The following is a 22532-nucleotide window of genomic DNA, read 5'->3' as shown; positions in this document are numbered from 1 at the left end:
CACCTTGGTGTGTGGATAGGAAGCAAGCTGCTTAAAAATAACTAAACAATTAGCAGGACAAGACACAGTGATCAAGGGTAAAAGGTAATATGTTCCTTGAAATGGCACCACTGGCCATTTCAGCACATGCTGGCTGGAATTATTTGCATCACATTATTTACAGTTCCCACACCTTTGCTTCTTTCTGAAATACAATGAAACAAACAAATAAACAAAGGATAAGTATTTATACCATAATCCCAAACTATCCATCATAATGTACTGCCCCTTTCTAGCTCAGAACCTGTGGTACTGTCCCACTGGTTGAACAGATCACTTTTCATCAGATCAAGGCATTTATTTATTCATTGTTCAGTTTGGTTGATATTTAGAAACAAAAAAGAAACCCTATTTTAGAAAACTGGCAATTAGAATTATGTTAGTAGATCAAATTGACATTTGGAATTAATTATAAAAGGGGAAAAAAGGGTTTGTGCTCACTTTTGATCTTTTAGAATGTAAAAATCAGGCCTGATATATCCAGTTTCCTGCATATTTGCCATATTGGAAACATCAAGCTTTATTGTGATTTGTTGGTCAATATTAAACCAACTCCTTATTTAATGGTCCACGCTGAGATCACGGCTCCAGGGAAGCAGACATTTACTATATAGAGCATGAATCTGCTCACACAATTTTGATGCGTGATTTACCCAGTATTACTTTTCCTAAATTTCAGCAAAAAGTCAGGGAACAGCAGAATTCTAAGCTGTTCATGCGAGGTCTTATTTACCAACAGCAAAGCTGTCTTCTGGCATACAGCTGTGAGAGGGGAACACTTCAGATAGCACTGGCCTAAATGTCTATCTTATATGATCCTGACAAGTTTTTGCCTGTGTAAGCAAGGCCGAGAGATTTTGGTGACTGAATTTTGATTTCAAATTCTTCAAGCTTCCATTCTGTAGGAATTTATGTTAGGTTATTTGAACAAAGAACCATCAGAACAATACAATTCTGAGCAATCAGAAACATGAAATATAGGAGGTATATATTTCCTATATATAGGAAATAATTTTCCTGTCCTTGGCTTACGCTTTACTTCTGTGGCCACACTGTAAGTTCCTCTCTGCGGGTTACAAACTATTGCGCTTCCCTTGGTCCAAGACACCAGTTGTCCCCCACCTGCCTGAGTGTCTGTCTTTTAAACACGACCAAGCTATGCAGTTTTATTCAGGCATCGTAAGAAACTCATGAAACCAGTTTTTTTCTTCTCTGATAGTTTTCATTCCTGTTTTCCTTCTGAAAGACATAAAACTTCATCAGAAATGCCAAATTGAATTTGTGAAGCAGTGTGGGGGACTATGGTGGGTCCGTGGATTCCCTGACGGAGGGCATGGGGACAGAAATTAGCCTTGAAGATATGAAGGCCTACCCGTGAGAAAGATGGGAGTAAAGGAGTATCCGGAGATGTTAAGGATGTAGCCGTGAGAGAGAAGGGGGTAAAAGAGTAACATCAATGATAGCAAAATAGCCAATGAGATGTTACTGCTGTAACTTGTAACCAATAGTGAAGAGACACATGAACTGGTAAAACTGTATAAAAATGCACTTGTGGCAATAAATGGCATCTACTACTTTCATCCTGGAAGAACTTGGTCTATGTCGTTTGTCTGCCTCAACCACGACAAAGCAGACAGTGCTCGACTTCGTACCATTTCTAATGATGGCAAAATTCCCACTGATTTTGGGGTGCTTGGGTTTTAATTCTAGTTCCACATTTGCTGTGTAGACAGGGTTTCCCACACAGATCGTGCAGCTGGAGCTGGGTGGAGAGAAGCAGCTCAGCTTCTGTCTGTATGGTCCCCAACACTCCCTGCCTGCTGCGCTGCACAAACTGCTGATGGCACAACCCCCAAGGTGAACGACAAGACTAGAAACATTTTCAGGGGTTTGAAAGGATGGAATTAATAAGGCAGGAGAACGTGAGTCTCAAAGGGAGGATAAACAAGACAAAGATTTCTTTCTTTCACAAGAAGCTGAAAGGAAAATTGGCTGGGAATACACAGAGTGTTGATGGACATCCTGCTAACGATTAAAATAGGAGCCTCTAAAAACATTAGGAAATAAAAATTAACGACCCAGATTAAGAAATATGAGTTGACAGGTGCTTCCTGAGGAAGCGGAGATGAGGGAAGCAGAAGTGGGTTTCTCAAGTGAGGGCTAATGACGATGCAGAGAACAGGTGGTTTGCTCCTTGCATCCCAGGCAGCTCAGCATGGAGGATCCTGCCCCGCTCAGCAGCTGCACCGCCCACTGCTGGAATGGGGGTCGCTTCTGCAAACAGGTTGTTATGGAAGCGAGTCGTATTTTGGGAGGCTGAACATTGCTTTTCTCAGATTGCAGTAACTTTCCCCATTTATAGGAGACGCTCAGGTGGATCAGCTATCTCACTGCTTTCTTGCAGAACAAATACAAATTATTCAGGAGCCATTAATTAGCTGGGAGACTGAGGATGTAAATGCATGTTTACTTAATCTCCTCACAGACAGGTTGGTTTCCTCTTGAAACATTCAATGTTTTGTCCAGTTTGGTCTTTAAAGTGTGAGGTTACAGCCTCCTTCCATTCCTCCTGGTCTAGCAGCATTCATGGCCAGAAGTTTTCACTGACATGGAATACCAGCTTTCCTCAAAGACATTACTTCATTCTTAATTGCATTCTGATAGATTAGGCTCCGTAATTTCTTGAGTCTTGATGCTTAAGGCTTTCAAATCTTTTTATTGGGAAGTAATGTTCTTCTAACCCTAAGCCATAATTGCACTATGCTAAACTTAGTTACCTCTGTTGCCCTCCTCGCTTAAAACAGTTTAATATCTTTGGTTTTCTGCAGAACTTCCTGTGGTCACTTCAGAATACGGTGAGGTTCACCTTTTTTGAAAATGAAAGTTGTGAAGAACATGCTTTTCCTCGTGCTCCTACAGCCCAGCGCTGCAATGGGATCCTTCCTTTCACATTCTCCTATTTTTCAGTACGTAAAATGTCTTTCCAGAGGGAGGGGACACACACAAATCTCTACAGAGTTACGATGAGCAGAAAGGTAAAGCCAGATGTATCTACTTCATCAAAGTTAGAAGACATGGACAAAGTTGTCAGTTCCACAGCACTATTCTAGCAGGTTTTATACCACCAGCAGGGATTTGATGAAAAATAGTTCAGAATATATATCCTAGTAAGATCAATTTAAATAGCCTGGTGAGAGACCATGTTCCAAGATGCTTCTTTTTATCCTCATGGATCTGACTCCAAAGACAATGCCAGCAACTGGTCCAAAAATTTAACTGTACACATTTTGTTTCTTTTTTGGCATTCCCAAGAATCTTGTGACACCTGAAAACTTTAATCCACCACATGCTCTTTGCTTGAGTCCCAAATTGCTCTTCAGTTCTCTTTCTTATCCTTCAGAGGGAGCCTCAGCTGATAAAGGATGTCCCGGGAACATGGGGGTTTAGGCTGAAAGGGCTCATGCGAGTTCTGACAGATTCACTTCTCTGAGCGTTATTATTATTGTACTTTAATCCAATTAGATCACATACCAAACTGGCAAAATCCTTAAGGCTTCAACAGCATTGGTTCTGCTAATATCTGAAGGTTAACAAATTCGGTAGGTCCTGCACTACTTGTATCTACATTGAGAGCTTTGACTGAGAATCTGTAAAATGAGTTAACAAATATGAAGTAGAGACCACACACTGATAATACTCTGGTCTTTTTCCGGTAGAACGTAGAGCCCCAAAATCTTGCGTCAGAATGCAATTGCCATAAGATTATCATGCTTCAATAATCCAGCCATTTCGAAGATATAAAAGTAAGAGAAAAGTACAAGAAGATACAAAATGTGCAATTTTGATACATCTTCCTCACTGCTTGAGGAAGCAAGAAGTCCCTAAATCTCAAAATGCCTCAAGCAAGGCACAGCAAATAAATGATCTGGGGTGGGAGATGACAATCTCTGAGACCCAAGAGGAGGAGGGAAAGATGCTGAGAGCTGTTAAAAAAGCTGTCAAGTGTATCATCTTGCTGTAGCTCTCTTGTAAAAGATGCAAGAGCACTTGCAGCTGCTAAATACTGAGAAGGAGAAACAGCTTAACATCCAAGTGGAGCCCTCAGAGGGGATCTTACAGTGCAATGAGATTTTTGAAAAGCTGAGGAAAACTTCAAGGACATCAAAACTAGATGAGATACTAAGAAAAGATACCCAACAAATACAATTTTAAAGTATATAAAAACATATGTATAAAAGCATTCCTCAAAGGGCCTGAAGGAAGAAACGATGCTTACTCACGTACATGACATTTCTATCCAATTCAATAAAGTCATGTTGTGACTGACACACTCAGCGCTCAAATGCAACAGAAAACCAAGGTCTTGACGAGCTGCAGCCTTGACAGATAACAGGGTTTTCGGGAAGATCAGACGTGAATCTGTGTTAGGGTGACTCAAGCCTGGCCATTTCCTTTTGCTCCCACTGTTGACGGGCCAGAAGGAGCTGATTCACTCCCAGCCCCACCGTGTGCTGCAGCACCGTACAGGAATGAGGTTTATCCCAGCAGATGCTGCAGTGACAGACTCACAAGAAATGAAAGGACTTGAGGATCAAAGGCATGATGGAAAATGTTAACACATTTTCTGTCTCAAGGTCATCCATACAAAACCTATTATGGATTCTGTAATAACAGAAGCAGTGGCTTCATTGAAATTAATTTATTTTGAGAATATCCCTTTTAATCCTCCATGCATTTTTTTGCACAAAAAGTTGGAATTTATCACAACCTCCTTCATAAAACTTATTATTGTACGTCTGGTAATGTGGCTGTTTCAACAATTCCTCATTGGAAATCCGAAACCCGCGAAACCTTGGCAACACGCTCAGTAAGTGACCTACACAAAGTTTAATAGAAAAATTTTACTGAATATCCTCTGTTTAATGTAAACAAGGCAGGAGGCAAAACAAGGATATAGATTTTATATAGTTACACTATTTTACAGGGCACAGAAAGTACTGAGGATCATGGTTTGAAAACCTTGCATGATACGCAATAGCAGATATGGATTTTCCATGTAGCCCCAAGTCTATGACATAATCCTTCCATTTTACCCAGCACTTCGGTTTAGTATTTCTTTCAGCAAGACGAATAGCACTAGTAAAACGTCATTTGTGAAATTACCCAGCAGGTTATGGTAGAAATTACCATGCATTTACAAAGCCATTCCATGATTACTTGTGCCCTGTAAAATCAAGTGCAACAATCCTTACACTAATCGTAGTGTAAGTAAGCTCGGGATTCTGGTCCTTATATATATATGTATATATATACATAGGTGATGTACAACCAGACTCAAGCTGTGTATCAAATCACAGCTTTTATATTGCACAGACAAATACATAGTAAGAACATTACACAGACAGGATCTGATTACCAGGAATATTACAATCATATGAGAAACTAAGGACAAACTTGTTCTACCAGAGTTAGCACATGGCTTATTACAAAATTTTCTATATTGGAGTCTAAATCAAATACATACTGTAAATGGAAAAGAAGTAAAAAATGTGTCTATTTACACACATGTGCATCAGGGTTAAAATGTGGTTTGGATCTGCTTTTTGAAATTAAAAAAATACTCTAGTATTACCTCTCAAGTATTTCAATCTAATACTAATGGCCGTATTCTCTAAGGTGATAAGCACTTGCATTTCCCACTGACATCTGCGGGACATGCACATGCTGTGAACTTCAGGCCATGTCTTTTCTTCGGGTCCGTTTCTGGGTAATAAATAACCACATACAAACACGCACACAGAAACAAAATGGGCACCTCAATGACATGCATAGATTGGAAAGGTGAAAACATGGACCTGAACTAACTTCTAACCTTTTTTTTTTTTTTTGAAAAAAAGTGCATGAAAAATATCACCACAAAAAATAATTAAACGAGTTGCATCTCTGAGGGAAGATTAAATCACTTTTACAAAAATAAAGGTCATTGTCATCATGTACGGTAATTAAGGGCTTGTAGGCAGCACTCACAAAAGCCATTTAGGCCAAAACAACTTGGATTGCTTCACTTCCATCAGGATGGGCCCATGTCTTATCAACTAAATAACATTTAGTTTGCAAGAACATCAGCAGTGTTGCTGGAGACTGAACAATAATATGCTGAATTTAAGAGTGTTTATAACTCTATCTACCTATTTTTTCTCATGGACAAGCATGAAGAAATTATGTTTCCAGCTCAGTAGACTGTTTTGCATTAAATGGCATAGAGGTTGCAGCAGTCCTTCCAGCAGCTGATTGATACAACTCCTCAGTGTCATGAGCTCAGGTATCACTGAAAACAACAACAAAAGCCGTGATGTTACTGCTTTCATTTGGGAACAGGCATCTCTTGAACGGCTTTATAAATTGTTATATTACTTGGAGTTCTTTTGCACATTTCGTTTAATATTTCTCTCACTTTTGTTTATAGTAATAGTATCACTTCCAGTTTCCACTGAAATTGAGACATTAGAAGTATTCTGGAACATACACTTTACAAAAATAAATAATAAAGATAGAAAAATTTGAGCAAAAAGTAATGAAACTCAAGCAAAAGCAACAAAGACCCAAATTCAGGAAAGCATCAACATTTGTGCTCAACAGCTTAACTTTGTTCATGTAAGAAATTGTGATTTAGGAATAAAATTATTGAAATGAAGCTTAGGTTTAACTGCTTTGCTGAACTTGGACCTTATTTATAATAAATGTATGTATTCAACATCCTCTGCATAGACATTTACATGTTCTAAACCATGTGTACATTAACAAAGCTTCTAATATGGACTGACTGCAATACATATCACTAAAAATTATTTGCTACTTTCAAGTTACGTTTCTGAAGAACAAAAATGAAGGAAGTGTCACTTTTTAATCTTTATCCTACTATGCTACTTTGACCTGAAAACACTTTGGGGCTAAATTTCGCAAAAAAAGGAGGTGAGGAAGTAAAACACGCTTTTGTTTGCCAGATAAACGCAACGCTTTGTACAAAAGCCTCCCAGTATAGGGAGCCAGTGAATACAAGATTTACCTGCCAGAATATTTCCCTGGTTCCAGAACTGCTCTCTCCAGCTGAACCTGTGCTGGAAGCTTTTACAGCAGGACCCTTTTCACTGCTGTGATAGGAATAAATGTACCCCATTAACTGTGACACTGTTTTAATTAACCTGCTAACTTAAAAGGCTTCTCAACATCCAGGTTCCATAAATATTATAAAAAAAATAGAACCCTCAAAGGCATGGATTCAGAGCAGAAACTGTTTCATGTAAATCCAGAAAAATTCTAGTGACCAAGTCAATTAGTCCCTATTGGTGTATGAGCAATCACATCTGAAATGGGCATTAGCGGTGCAAATGGGATGGTAGGAAAGACAAACGAGTACAATATAAACACAAGGAGCTCAACTCCACCTTGCCTGCCTACGCTATGACATTTATAGGAGGGGAAAGGGGGACCACACACCTGTGTGGAGAGCAGGACAGGCCTCTCATCCAAGTCCCTCAGTGTCACCTGAAGGTTAAAGCCCGGACGCCTGAACGTGCGGTGCAGAGGTGGCACTGGGGAAGCGCAGGCTGCAGCACCCTTCATGCTGGAGAAATAGAAGCAAAGCACTCTGAAGTCCAAACATTTGCAATGCAAACACCTGCCCTGGCTGATAGTATTCATATTGAAAAAGATTCACTGAGAGACATTTCTGCGTCCCAGCACTAGGAAAAGAAGGTGTAAATTTTGGTCCTATATATGGTATCAATGCTTTAACTGAATTGGCATCAGTCAATCTTTTGCTGAGCACTACTGCAATGGTTAGATAAGCAATCAAAACATTTCAAAAAATGACAGAATGTTTATGCTGCCAGTTTTCAAGGCACAAAAGATTCTTAAGCCAATTCAGGCTAAATATAAATTTAAAAGAAATTAAGAATACTGTTTCAACAACAACTACTAATGACCTACAATTAACTTCCCTGTAAAGGTGACATGAGCCAAAGCAACTGGAGTTCACGGGCAGAAACCTAAAGCAAATCTAGTTACGCAGATGACCTGAAGAGCAATCACTTGGAATGACACAGACAAACATACCAGAAACACATACACTTCAGATATATTTGTTATGGTTGTGATGCTGAATCAGGATTAATTCCATTAGTATTGATTTTATACTGATGTATCTCCTGGAGTATTCCATTGGGGAATTAGTCTCAGAGTTGTCCTTAAGATTCACCAAAACAAATATGATCCCTCATTAATATATCCCACTGTTTATGGATTGGTGGATTTTTTTAACCTCTTCATTTTTAATAACATACATTGCAACTATAGTTGTGATTTCCTTTCCTTTATCCAACTGAAAAGAAAAAGAATTAAGACATAAAAATGTTAGAAAATTAATTTGCTTTTTAGAAGTAACATGGTCACAAAAAGCAAATTGGCGTGTGTGAGCCCCAGAACATACAAAAGACTCAACTCTCTAAACATTGTCATTATAACAGAATAACCAAGGTCTGATGTCTGTGGTTCTTCATGCAGCTTTTGCAGCTCTTCACACAGTGGCTAGAAATGCTAAGTATTGGTTTATCCCCAAACGCCTTCCATCATATTCTAGGTCCATCTGAATCCCTCTCTATTGCGATGTCAGCACCTGGTGGGAGTAACTTCTCTTCCAATTCTGCCAAATGTCAACCGACACTTTGCCAGGAGGCATCACCTCCTTTTCTCTGGGTGTTGTCAACAGTCTGAAACAGGCTGGGTGCTTTTACAGCCTGGCTACTCATCAAGGCTGCTCATGGTGTAGACGAGGCATGATACTTCACAAAGGCAATGGCTGCCAGCTCTTTGCAGAATTCTTCCAGCACAATCACGCCCTCTAGTAACGTCATGTGGTCAATGCTGAGAAAGAGAAAAAAAAAAATCAGCAGAGAATCAAGACTGGCACACAGAAAAACCAGCCGTGAGTCTTGGAGAATATGCAGTGTATTTACTCACATGGGCCCTTCTGGCTCCAGGCCCAAAAGGCGTTTTCTGACCAGCAGAAGTTTGGGAGTGAAATCTGGGATGCGCTGGATTCTAACCATGAGGTCCCCAACGACCTGTGAAGCATAACGTCATCAATACACAAAGTTAACACCTTCGAAGTGTGCTCGGTAGCAAGGAGAACTGGCAGCCTCCAGTGCCCAGGATGCAGAGCCACGTCAGCATCCTCACAGGCTCACAAAACAACATGCAGAGTATCTGCTCTGCCCCAAAAAAGGGTAAGTGGGTGCAGAAAGTAAAGAGATCCAAATGGGCAGGAACTCTTGAGCCTTACTAGCTGTTGCCACAAACGGTATGACTTATTTTAATTATGCCAACAATTAATTTCTCTTAGTAAATGTTGATGTAGGCAATTGACCAGTAAATTCCTGGGTTTCGGGAAAGCACAAAGGGAGAAAGTGAAGATTATATTTTGAAATGGGGAGGACTGCTGGGAAAAAGGGAGGTAAGCCCTCCATTAGTACTGGGCAAGGACCATTAATAGGCTTCCGACCAGCTTAATAACAGCTGGTGCGTGGGGCAGGGAAGGGATCTCTGACTGAGAAGCCGCAGTGTGACAGGCACCCAGCCAGCACTTCTAGGATGCAGCTCTGGCAGGAAGAGATGGAATCCGAGAGGGAAAAGAAGGAAAGGGACTTTTGAAAAATCCAGGACTTCAGCATCAAAACCAGAGAGAAAAATAGGATGAACAGAGATACACATCACAGCACAGAATACTCAGGAGAGTCCTTTGCCTGTGCGTGAACCTGGTGCAAACCAGCACTTGGCCTGTTCTTACAGCACTACCTGACATTGCCTGCAAGTGACAATGATGTGACCGAATCCAGTTTAAAGCAACGTCATTGCCAGAGGGGTGATTTTGCATATACACAATGAAACTAAGCAAACGAACAACTTTCAAGACACGCAGAATGAAAATAAACGCTGAGAAATACATTTTCCAATGGTTTTGGTAGAAAATCCATAATTCCGATGTTCAAATTAAGAGCATAAGTATCTATGTTCAGTGATAAGCCATTCGCCAACTTAAACATTCGCCAGCAGCAACCACCACTGACTACAAAGTTAGTAAATACATCACTGCTGTACAGCCATATGTAAATATTAACTGTGTGTTTACTCACCCTGACAATGACAGAGAAGAGAGACCTGCAGCCAGACGCCAGGTTTACATAAGGATCCAAAAGGTATTCATGTATATGAGGATGGGGAAATAAGGACAGTTTGGACAACACTGACGTAACTTGTAAATTTACATCATAGGGCTGCAAAGAAAGGAAACACAGGGCTCAGTTGCTTCATGCTGGCTTCCTTTCATCAAGCCAGTGTTTATTTAACTACCAGAACCTTATGCACATGGATATGAATATATAAAGATAAAAAGTTAGATTAGAAGACAAGCCCCAAACCTCTGCTTTCCACAACAGGACTGATGTGAATATGAAAATTAGTCATTAAATGCTATTATCTCCGTAACTGCTACAACCACTTGAACCTCTTGCACACTTGTTTACTGTAGGATAAGTCCTCTTCCTGTAAGACATATCTTCAGCTCAGTAACTAAACAAATAGCACAAAATCAGCCTAGATTAAACATCTGCTTGCTTCTGCTGTATAACTGTGAAGTGTATGAGCTCAGGAAATTGAGACACACAAATCCATGTTTACAGCTAATGTGGCATTTCTCTCCACCTTTCCTACTTGCTTTTTTCTTGGAGAGAACCATTGCAGAAGGCCTGGTCATCTTGTGGCAGCATCCTATGGGAGATGAGATAGTCCTGAGAAGGCAGCATGAAATTCTGAGCTTCTTCTCTACCTCCTTCCCTAACCAACCACATGGGAGAGGCAACACTCAGATGCTGGAAGACGCTAATCAGTCATAAGGAAAAAAACACTACCTAACTTTCTAGGAAAAAAATAGTGACTAGCTTAAAGGATTTTACTATTCTACTGAGAAACTAATTTCCATAAAAGCAAGTATTTTCACCATAGCTTGTGTTCCGAGTACTTTTTTTTTCCATCTTTGATTTTCTCATCACAGTGAAAACAAGCTGACATTTTAACTCAGCCCCAAGCTTGCAAACTAGTGGAATTTCCTTCTATCTATTCAGTGGTGGAACAGATGACGTTGACAAGAGATGGACAGACATTCCCCTTGTACACACCTATGCGGTTCTGAAGATGTTACCGACACCCAGATGGTTTAACTTAATCTTGTTTGTTTCACCTGAAGTGGATTACAGGGCCTTCACTTGATCCCTCTGACTGCACACCAGCAGTAACATCCTCAGTGGCATAATCACATCTAGAAGAGGATGATTTCTTGGCCTCAAATTATCATCTTAATGCTCAAAAGTTAGCATCCTGATGAAGAATCAGAGAACAGATTCTTCCCTTTTCCAGACTGCAAGATTTGGAAGAATTCAGCTTCAGATTAAGACAGATACATTTAGATCGGTCTACATGTCTTTAAGCTCACATTAGCCTACTCAACAAAGATCTGACACTTCATACACTTGCCTACACGCAACTATCTCATGTTATCTCAGGCTCTCAAGAGCATCTGCTGGTCTCTTGATGGTTCCACAGAGGGTGGATCCTGCAAGGTCTCTGTTGTAACTACAAGCTTGTGGGAATATCTTGAGCACCACAAAAATGGCAACAGATAGCTCAGGCAACTGAGTCAAGCTTTCAGTCAACAGAGTCAAGGAAGCTGAGATGGTGATTCATTTCACAGTAAAACAGATTTGCTTTTCAGTCTAACAGCTCCAGAGATAGCCGGGGCTGTTCTGACAAAATTTCCACTGACTAGAGGTGGGCATCTAACTAATATTTAGGTACCTCACTCCTGAATTCATCACCACACAAAGGGAGTTGTCTTACAGATCTTATGAAGTGAAAGCACATATTTCTCCCAGTCAGTAGCGGTTACTTCTGCACTTGGTATTCCAGCAATAGATTCATTCCAATCTAACCAATGAAGCTCTCAGACCCTGGACCGGAGATGTTAGAGGTAATAGAGATCACTACATTTTGAGTTATTGTGGAAAAGTTACTCTGCAGACAGAGACACAAATTCCTTCCATAAATCCATTCCACTGTCTACCTAGCTGAACTGTAGAAGGTTTTTAAAGTTGTCTGAGTCAGTCAATTCATTAGGAAGCTTTGAAGCCATGAGCATTATTTGGTTTTCACAAGAAGAGAAGGAAAGCAACTAGTAACACGTGCTGCATTGTTCAGACAGATTGCTGTCGTGATTTGAACTAATTGAGAGCATTAAGGAAAGCTGCTTCTTCACATAGAGCTTTTATTTCTGTCCATATGTCAGCAGACCCAGTTAGACAGCCTTATATCAGATAACATCCTAAAAAATTCTCTGTAACTAAAAAGGTTTAAAACCAGCAAAATTTGCAGTTCAGAAAATTCTTACAAAATTCTTATGAAACATTCAGCTCCATAGAAGTGACACTGAAGTTCACTGAAATGTTGCACTAAGGAGCTGTACAATATGTTATTTGCTGAAAAATGTAGATGGTTTCTCAGTGTAAATGCCAGAAAATGAAGCAGAACCAGTGATGCTAGTACTGAAGGATTCCTCAGATACTATCTTATCTTCATCTTTTATCTTAAAGATACTATTTTCTTACTCATCAATTTAAATGATATTTCTGGTCAAGAAAACATGTGGTACACAAAAAGGTGGCTAACAAAGAGAGTTTTTGTTCTCTGCTTTTGTTAAATAATACTGATCACTGTAACATCCTGCAATCTACAGAGACCTGCTACCAAGGACTTGGGACATCACACAATAATATTCATATGATGCTCAATGGACATCTGAGTGATGAGAATACATGGGACCTTATGGAGATTAGTTCTTTAGCAGTGATGAAGGCATCAGAAATGGAATTCATAACCTGCTTTTTCTTACCTGATCAAGAATTCTGCCCATTCTTTCAAACAGGACTTTCAAGAAGTGTCCTTCAAAAAAGGGTGCTTCTAAATTGCACTTTTCCAAAGATGTGGGATATCCAGGCCACTCCCACCGTAAACAGACGACACAATAATCCCGGAACTAAAAAGAGTAGTGAAGAAAAGAGACTCAAACCTCCATGGAAACAATTTAATTTCCTTTTAATAGTCCATACACCTTAAAACCATAATCTGTAGCTAAATAATAAATCTAAGTTCAAAAAGAAATGTCACTCTAATGTAAACACTATCCGTTTCTACGCAGGCACCTCATTTTCTTCTTGACATTCATGCTATTAGGGTAGTTTCAGAAACAATGAATGGAGAACAAGAATTGCATTCGTATACATTCTTTTTCTCAGTCCATCACCCCACTTTCACTGTATTATGTGTAGTTTATCTCACTATCCAATTGATACTGCTCCCTAATTCCCAGGAGACAAAAGGCAGGTGTATCTGCAGGAGATCCAAATGAAAACTATGTCAGGGCTTTCTCTCCCCTCTCTGTTTCCTATCACTCAAACCAGACTTTCTCAGCCTCTGCCTCTGGTTTGCTGTGGGCTGCCTGATGTCTCACTTTCCAGGAATTACACCTTGAAAGGAGCACAGGTTAGAGCAGTGAAAATACAGAACCCAGGAACAAACAGTAGCAAAAGAGAGACAAAACAGACCCAGAAATTCTGCACTGCATGTACATTACCTACTTGTGTAGGCTTCCAGGAATAGAAATATGGAAGCAGAACAGCTATTTGGATGTAATAGTAGCAATAGGCTGCTATTCTTAGGGGGGAAATATTTTAAGAGTAGCCATATCATTGTCAGGAACTGACAGAAACCAATTCTGTTCTCTAATAACTCCCAGAATACTCTTTTTCCCAAGGCACGAAAGAAATACAAAGATGATATGTGTTTTCTGGCATCCAAGAATAGAACACGGGAATTTTACATCAACCTTTGTCTCCCTATTTTCTATTTTCTTTCTCCTAAGACTACAGATAAAATTATATAATGAGTACTGAAATTCAAGCTTCCCACCTTAAACTGCTGATATTGTAAGTCAGAGGTTATGGAATATTTATGGAATATAATAGTGCCTACTAAATATAGCTATCTCAGTTACTCTACTCCTTTGCATTATTTTTATTTTAGAAGATTCACAGGGCTTCAATAAGAAAGCTGCAAATATACGGTTATTGTCCTTTGACCAAGGAAACTTTAGATTGTTTGTAAAAACAAAACCTGCATTTATTTCAAAACTAAAAATCAAACACCTTTCTCTACCTACCAACACTCCCAACTTCAAACGTGAACGCCTTAGGCTGCGCATTCCCTGTGATGAGCCTTTATTTTTTAAGTCCCAGATTGCATAACTACTATGCAGCATTTTATTTTCCCTTTAGTCCTTTCAAACAGCTTGGCAGGCGATTCTCCAAGAGAATGCAGATAAATGCAAAAGCAAATTAAGAATCTATCTGCAGTTCAGACAGAATTCTGAACGTATTTGTTATATGAATATTAATGCATTTAATCTCATCCATCATTCCCACTGGAGTAATACAAGGTGGATTCACCGCCAAAAGATCTCCACAGGTAAATTTTCATTAGAAAATAAAAATTGAATTTTCCTATCTTCCATTACCAAAAGATGCATTTAGTAGGACTATTTATAGAACTGTTTGTATATACTTATAGCATTTCAACTTCTCAAGGACTCAGGAAGACTTCACTGACTTACTTGTCTGTGGGCATCTCTGAGGTAAGTGTCATAACCTGTACCCTCCACGTGGTACGATGACTTAGCTTCATCAGGTACAAGACAGAGGAAACTAAACAGAAAATAAGTACATTAATGAATATCTACAATCCACAGAGCACCAGATCAATACTTGCTCACCATTCGTAACAGTGTACACAATACCGAATTGTCTGGCCAATTAATCCACAGATTCTACCGTAACTTTATGTGAAGAGCAGAGAATACATAATCTATTTAAGTGCATCTGTTCTAACTACTGCTCATAATAACAAGATATATACTTCAGAACTTCCATATCTAGCACTAGAGGTAAAAATCTCAGTGGAAACATTTTCTGAGAATTAGCAGACAGAATGGAGATGAACAGGAATATTTATAACCAGGTCAAGTATTTGCTAAAGGTCACACTCAATCTTACTACAATACATAGAAAATCTACTGGGGAATAAAAGAGAAGGTGAATTGCAGTTAAAATTCCTCTTAACGTACTGCACAGGCAGTTTTATTTACCATAGTTTGTTCTGGTAAAAAAAAAACATCTAGGAACATAAATATTTGCCTATAAATGTCCCAGTTACACATAACTTTGCCTTTACCAGGTATGTAGTGCAAAAACTCTACGTCCTTATTACTTCAATAATATCAGACCTAAAAAGTATCAGGAAATTCTGAATTTTATGAGAGAGGAACTGTCTTCAAACAATAAAGCCCTAAAATTTCTGGACAGCAAAATAAAACTCAGTCTTTGGGCTCTGTTTCTAAATTCCAGCTTTCTCCACACCCCAGGAACTGCTGGAAGCTCCCGAAATATTTATATGCAGAAATATGTAATAGGTGACTTTTTGTATGGAGTTCATCTTATCTGACAAAATACAAATTTGCAAAGCACTGCAAATCCTGAAAACATTTCTGTTCACTGAGGGAGATGACACGGGGTGAATTTAGGAGACTGTTCTTTGCATCTTTGCTCCAAACCATGTCCACCATAACTATATATAGCAGTACCAGGGGAAAAGGGCAAGAAGCGACAATGCCATCTTCTGCTGCCTGCCCTCAGGTTCCTTGCTTCCTTTGCCTAACACCTTCGATTATTTCTGGATAAGTAGATAGGTCAGCACTGAAATACCAGTGCTGCTTTGCTACCGCGTACTAACAGAGCAAACAGTGTTTGTCCTAATATTAGTCACTAAGAGAATTACATCACTAAGTTGCTTAGAGCAGAGCCGCTCCTCTTGGCAATATCCAATTTGCAGGACGTGCAACATGCACAGAGGTGTGTTACAGGTGACAGAGATGCCTCTTGATTTTCAGGGGAACAGAAGGTTATCTCTAGAACGGCAATTATTTACTTTTATATATGGGTTTAAGAAAGATTAGGAAGTTTGAGGGCTTTTTTCCCCTAAAACATTTATGGCAAGACTCCCCATACTTCTCCAGGAAAGTAAAGTCCTGTAACAGCAGATTAAACATAGCATTTTTTTTTTTTGAGAAAAGAAAGTTTTATAATCAATGAGGCTTTCACCATTAATTCTGAGCATTCAACTACACTATTAGCTATAAAGTTCTTCCTTTTTTCTCTTTAATGTTGAATTATTTTTACTCATTGTAAGCTCTTATCTTTCAGGAGTCGCTTGCTGATAAAATGCCACATAATTTCCTTCTGTGGAGTCATTTTACCAGCTGGCACAGAATAACACCAATTACAGAGTACATTTAATTTGCACAGTATGTGCAGACACCCACACATTCAGACATTTCTTTAAGTGTTTGTTTCAACTTACCTATTTACAATTTTATGAACTTCAGTCTTCCCATCATTTCTTGGATGTTCTGGACTGGCAGGTGGAGAAGCACTGAGCCACTCCTGAGTTGACAACGTGTTGTCTGGAGACAGATCAGTAAATAACGGATCTTCCTCTAGGTCTCTGTAAGATTATAGTAGACAAAAACATAATCATTCACAGAATGTTATGGAAGGTATGTAAATCTCTGGGTCAAAAGGCATGCTTTCTATTTTTCTTCTCTGAGCAACTGGGATGTTTTCCAGAACACTATCATATGCACATCTTTTTACCTAAATCATATGCAGAGACACCAACCTTTACAGATACCCAACAAACTTCATTTTGAAGAAAATCCTAACTTCTTGATCTGAACAACATATTGTAGTAGAGATTTTTGACTCCTAGAAGATCACTGCATTATATCACTTAAACTCACATTTTTTACATGACAGAGAGTTACACTCCAGGAAACCTTAACATTATTTTATATAACTCAGAAATATCTAAATGAAGATGCCTAAAATAGCTGGTGTGACTAGTCCTTACCCCTCCATCAGTAAAAAAAAAGGAGTTACAAGAGTCACATAGGGTCTTTAAAAAGATTTTATGTAAAGTGTCCCAGAAAAGTTCTTCCATCAAAAAATTATTCCAGAACATAAATATAAGCAAGAAACCCAAGTGACTGACTTCCAGGAATGATCTTATTGAAAATAATACAAATATGTATAGACTTATGCTAGGTAGAGGCCTAAGTAAATTGATACATGAAGACCTTTGGGTGCCTATTGTTCAGGAAAGAGGCTTTTGATAATTTTAGCTTGCTGTTACAGTTCTATCTATTTCCATAAGTTGCTGATATAATAATTTCTGTATTACTTTATGTATATGGATTAATACATAGAGCAAAGTGCTATCTGTGCTCAACTTTCTTTCAATTACTGAAAAAAGCCAACTGTTTTCTTCTAAAAATAAGGATCCAAGTTAGCTGTTGTGAACACTTCCCTTAAAAAAGAAACTTACACTGCTCCTGCAATCTGTCCATTCTCTACCACGTCTTTATCTTCTTGACAGAGAGGCTTGTATTCCATATAGTTTCTTTCTTCTAAATTTCTCAGAACCAAATTATAAAGAATGTGCTCATTGGGTTTTTGCAAAAGGTGCTCAAACATTCGTAAAGTCATTATGCTGATCTGCAACATAAAAAGTGAAAATTCAGTAAGTGGAGGCACTGCTGCCTTATACTTTTTACCTTATATCTGGTTTGCACATCCTAGAATATCGCAATTACTTATTAACATTATGGAGGGAAGCAAAAATCCTAAGAGAAATGGGGAAATCGTTATGCTGAATGTGGTATAAACATGGATGAAGAGTTCACACACATTTGAAAATCCATATGTGGATGTACTGTTTTCCTGTAAAACAAAAATTGTTCCAAAATCTGCCAAAAGAACAATACAAAGAACATTCAGAGAACTTACAACTTAGCTTTCCATATTACAACGAGATCCATGCTGGAAGATGGTTATTGTTGTGCCAGTGAGACACAGAACATGACTGAATGTTAGTAATAAATACCCAGAATAAAATAAAGTAATACTGGGATACTGTGACTAGAACTACAGGCTAAGATTTTTACATGGAGATATAATGTAGGTTTTTAAAAATCGACTGACTTTAAGTAATACAGAGACGGTTTTTAAAGATGATTTTAGAGTGCTTAGCTTTGCAAAGATCAACTAATTTATAAACAGAATTGATTTTGATGGGGTGAGCAGGTAAGCACACTGAAAAAAATGGATGTGTGAAGGCATAGATCTGTATTTCAGGCAAACTTGATTTGATTTGAAAAAGCAGAGTGTGGAGGTTGTTTCATGGAAAAAATGAAACAACCACCTCCTGAGGAGGGATTTTACTCAAGTCAGTTATTTTAACAATGTCCACTGTGTGTAAAGGGCTTGAAGTTACTATATTCCCTTTCAGTTAGCATTGTGTGTATTCTCTGATCACACTTACTTTATATAATAGAAGTTTTTAACTATACCTTATATGATAACACGACAGAATTGACACAACACGGAAAATAAGTGTGACGGAACATATAACAAAGCGCAAATTAAAACGCACTTACAGAAATTGATTTTCCTCTATCTTATCGATAAGCCAGCCCAACTACATATGCATAGGGGCAAGCAAATTTAGCAAAGAATCTTTATTGGTGGGAACAATGTGCTAGCTGGAAAAAACAGTGTCATTTTCTAAAGGGAATTTGCAGGGCTGGCAGTCAGAACTCTTTTCCTTGGCAAAACAAGTTAGCTGACACAAAGATGAGAAGACCCCACAATGACGTTTTTACAGCCTCTGTGCAAGACAGAACTGACCAGCAGACATTATTATGTTGTAACCACTTCTCACCTCGTCAGAAATATGATCACAGTGCTCAATTAATCTGTGTCGCAATGGATGTCTGTTGATGTCTGTCAAAGTTTCTGGCTCTCTGTGTTCTCCAAGTATAAAATAAACTATTTCCTGCAGCAGTACATCTGAATTCACTTGACGAACAATGCGATGTAATAGTGCAGTCGATGTGAGGATTCCAATCTCTGAACTGCACAAAAAGTTTCATGTCAGATATGCAGTGGATTTCAGCTGAAAAAAAAAAAATCAGCTTGATTCCGATTCTGTTCTGCTGTGTCTTGCAGGATGCTACTCACGTTTGCATCAGCTGGGGTTCCAAAACATCAATGAAAAATCGTTCCCGCATAGCTTTTGCCATAGCAACAGCCGCAGTCTGAAACAAAAGTACAAAATGGTGTGTCTCAAATGAAAAAGCTAAGAAACAACTGGAACTACTTATTTGCTGAATATATTTGTATCGTCGGTAAAAATTTCAAACCTTTTGTGCTTCTTTGATGAGTTGATCACAGTAGTCAAACCATGAAAGAAACGAAATCAACGCTCTTTTCCCTGGAAAAGCAGATGCATCTTCTTTGTGGCTATAGGAATCCAAACTAGACAACACAGGGAAAAAAACTTAGTCTGTAAGTAACAGAAAAATCTTGGACTTTACTTCTATTAAACTTAACAGAAAAAGTAAAGATCTACTTGCAATGAAGTGAACATGAAAAAAGCTTTTCTGACAGTGTCTACTCATCTGGCAGTGCTATCATCACACAGGTTTTCAGTGGAACGCTAAAGGACACACAATATAGACAGCAGAATAATTCTGGTTAAGCATTTCTTGAGTCAGAAGGGAAAACTGATCACCTAATCTGTTCTTCCAGGAAACAAAGACCACAGAAACTGAATCAGTAACTCCTGTAGTCAGAGAACCATAAAATGAAGGCAATTTTTCTTCTCTACTCTGTAAACAACCTCAATCAAGTCCACCACAGCCCCACAGTGTATACCTGAACTAGATTGCACCTTTCAGAAAAACACGTGTATCTCAATTTAAAGGCTATACGGAATAACAAATTCACCATTTTCTTTGCTAAAGCAGTCCAACAGCTATTTATACCACCGTTTAAAGTTGGTTTGTCCCTTCTATCTTCAAACTCCAACCACGGGAAACTTTGGTAGTTGTTTTGCATATACCTACTTTTTGCCTCACTACTGATATATCAGGAACAATTCATAATAATGAAGGCAGAGTAGGAAAGAGAAGTGTTTTGAGAATCTGCCATGCAAGCAGTTAGGCTAGCAGGCATGTATTTTTTACTTCATGCCAGTAAGTTATGCAGTTACTCTTTCCTTCTTCGTTTTTACTGCAAAAATTTTGCAACAACAGCCTGTTATCAAATATACTCTTCCTGTCCCCTGCAGCAGCTTATGGTGCTGTGTACAGTTTATGTTTCCTAAATCCTAAACATCCGAACAAGAAAATATTTTGTACCTGATACTGCAGCTACACCACCACAAATTGTTAATGTAATTCAGTGGAAAAAACTGCCCCTTGAGGAATCTCTGCAAGGGACTGGCAGCCAAACCTGGCCCTGTGTCAGAAATCACACGTACCAAAGTCGTACCTTTACTCTGCAGCTGGGATCCCAGCTCTGCTCTTGAGACTTTAGCATGGGGATGTGAGTATTTTATACATCTTATCTACCTACAGAAAATTAGTTTCAGGGAGAGGTATAGTCACCTTGGGTATTAAATACAAAAATAAAATTCTTACCCCCAGTTAATTGCCTCCACTGTTTCAATGTCTAGGGGATCCAGTGACTGAGGCAGGGCTTTGTAGAGAGTGGCCAGCCTGTCTGTCAACAATTCACATAAACAAGTGCTTTGAGTCAGGCACTTGGCAGCTGCTGGTTCTGGCAAACTCACCAAAAGCATGAGACCCTCACAGGCCTTCACTGCTATCCGGCCATCCTGGCAGAAGGCATGGAAGAATTAATCAGAGGGTGAAAAAAGCTCACTTGAAACCAAGAAGCAAATGTCTCCCAAATAAAACCTCTCCATCCCCCCAAGGAAGTGAATGCATTTATTTTTGTTGCCTTTTCAGTCATTAAAACTTAATTCTACTGAATTAAGTAAAACTGCAACCTTCAGGTTGACAGAACTAGTGCTGTAGGTCAGCTTAAGACCAAAATATTAGACGATGTAAACTATCACTTAACAATAATGAGGTACATCATCAGGTTCAGTTTTCTGCTCTCAACAACGCTGTAGCGATTACAGGCTTACCCAACCCTTCTCTGAGTTTTCTGAAAGAACCCGAGTATGAATTCAAGGGTGGAGCTGGGTAAGACATACAGCAGTTGTTTTTAAAAGAAATCAAACCACCCCAGATAGCCCAGTGCCTTTACAAAAAAAGTGGGTTTGGTTAAATCAGTACAACTGAAAACATTTTTTTAAATATTCCCTTGTGGTATATTTAACCTAATAATTGTCCTATGCAGCCTGTCTGGGAAACATGCAGCATCCTATAAAATTTGCTCAAAAAACACCTATATTATCATCAACAAACTTAATATTAATTTTCTCAAATAGTATTTTTACTATAATCTGAACTGGCAAACAAAATTGCCAATTTACAAAATCTGCCTGCAACACAAACCTCGTTTTGCTTTTGATAGTTGAAGTACAGTGTGTACATACATGTATATTCACTTCTTCTGCCCACTTAACACAGCACCCAAACTATTTCATTTTACTACATTAAACGGAGAAAAAAAACACCCAACAACTCACGGGACTTTTAGTGAGGTTTAGTAGAGAATTCACTAAATTATAGTCTTGATTTGGACAAGCAGTGGAGGACTCGGGTGATGATGTGACATTTAGATCATCCAGACTGAGCGAGAGATCATCTGCCTGTTGCAGGAGGTCGTCGTCCTTCTCCATCTGCTCCGCTCCAGCAGCAGCGGGTATTTCTTCAGGCTGAACAGTCTGTCCTGTGTCTGTTGTGAAAGAGTCTTGGCCTTTGAGCATGTCTTCTGTGATCACACCTGCTGATTCCTTGGAAGCCATTGCTTTTAACTTGCTCTGCAAAGCATTGTTGTTGCAATTACACAGTTGAAATTACTGTTTATTCTGAAACATAAATTTACTAAAGGCAAATTTTTGACACCAGCATTTGGAGCAGGTCTCTACAAGGCTGGATGCCATAACCACGTAGAACGTAATGGGTTGTGGGAGCGTAGGGGTTTTTAAACTTAGAACATTTTTTAATCTGCTTATATTTCTCTTAAGCCTTGTACCATTCTGCTTCAAGCACCATTTACAAAGAGATGACATCTTTTTCTGCCCACCAATGCAGGCACATATTCACTTGCTTTGCCTACTATTTGATAGAGGTTTTTCATTTCCATTTCATTCACCTTTAGACTTCAGCACACACTATAAAACTTTCCTTCCTAGGTCAAGGCCTCAAATTCATCTAACATCTGAAACACTACTTCCAGTTGGCG

At 38.9% G+C, this 22532-nt stretch overlaps 1 protein-coding gene across 3 annotated transcripts in view; it reads right to left on the bottom strand.

Annotated features, from left to right (window-relative positions):
* Positions 1–4907: 4907 nt before the first annotated feature.
* FHIP2A (FHF complex subunit HOOK interacting protein 2A) overlaps positions 4908–22532 on the bottom strand; it is a 33704-nt gene continuing 16079 nt past the window's right edge. For all 3 annotated transcript variants that reach the window (XM_082052494.1, XM_082052495.1, XM_082052496.1), the window contains 12 exons: positions 21814–22107; positions 20795–20991; positions 19514–19628; positions 19332–19408; positions 19033–19225; positions 17638–17807; positions 16615–16758; positions 14813–14903; positions 13037–13180; positions 10230–10370; positions 9058–9161; positions 4908–8961 (listed from right to left, as the gene is read on the bottom strand). In XM_082052494.1, the coding sequence (XP_081908620.1) occupies positions 8856–8961; positions 9058–9161; positions 10230–10370; positions 13037–13180; positions 14813–14903; positions 16615–16758; positions 17638–17807; positions 19033–19225; positions 19332–19408; positions 19514–19628; positions 20795–20991; positions 21814–22107 (1776 nt within the window). In that variant the 3' untranslated portion in view covers positions 4908–8855. The remainder of the gene's footprint in view (positions 8962–9057; positions 9162–10229; positions 10371–13036; positions 13181–14812; positions 14904–16614; positions 16759–17637; positions 17808–19032; positions 19226–19331; positions 19409–19513; positions 19629–20794; positions 20992–21813; positions 22108–22532) is intronic.

Source organism: Streptopelia decaocto (genome assembly GCF_964273445.1).
Source record: "Streptopelia decaocto genome assembly, chromosome: 5".
Taxonomy (NCBI): Eukaryota; Metazoa; Chordata; class Aves; order Columbiformes; family Columbidae; genus Streptopelia; species Streptopelia decaocto.
This window is presented reverse-complemented; position numbering and strand designations above follow the sequence as displayed.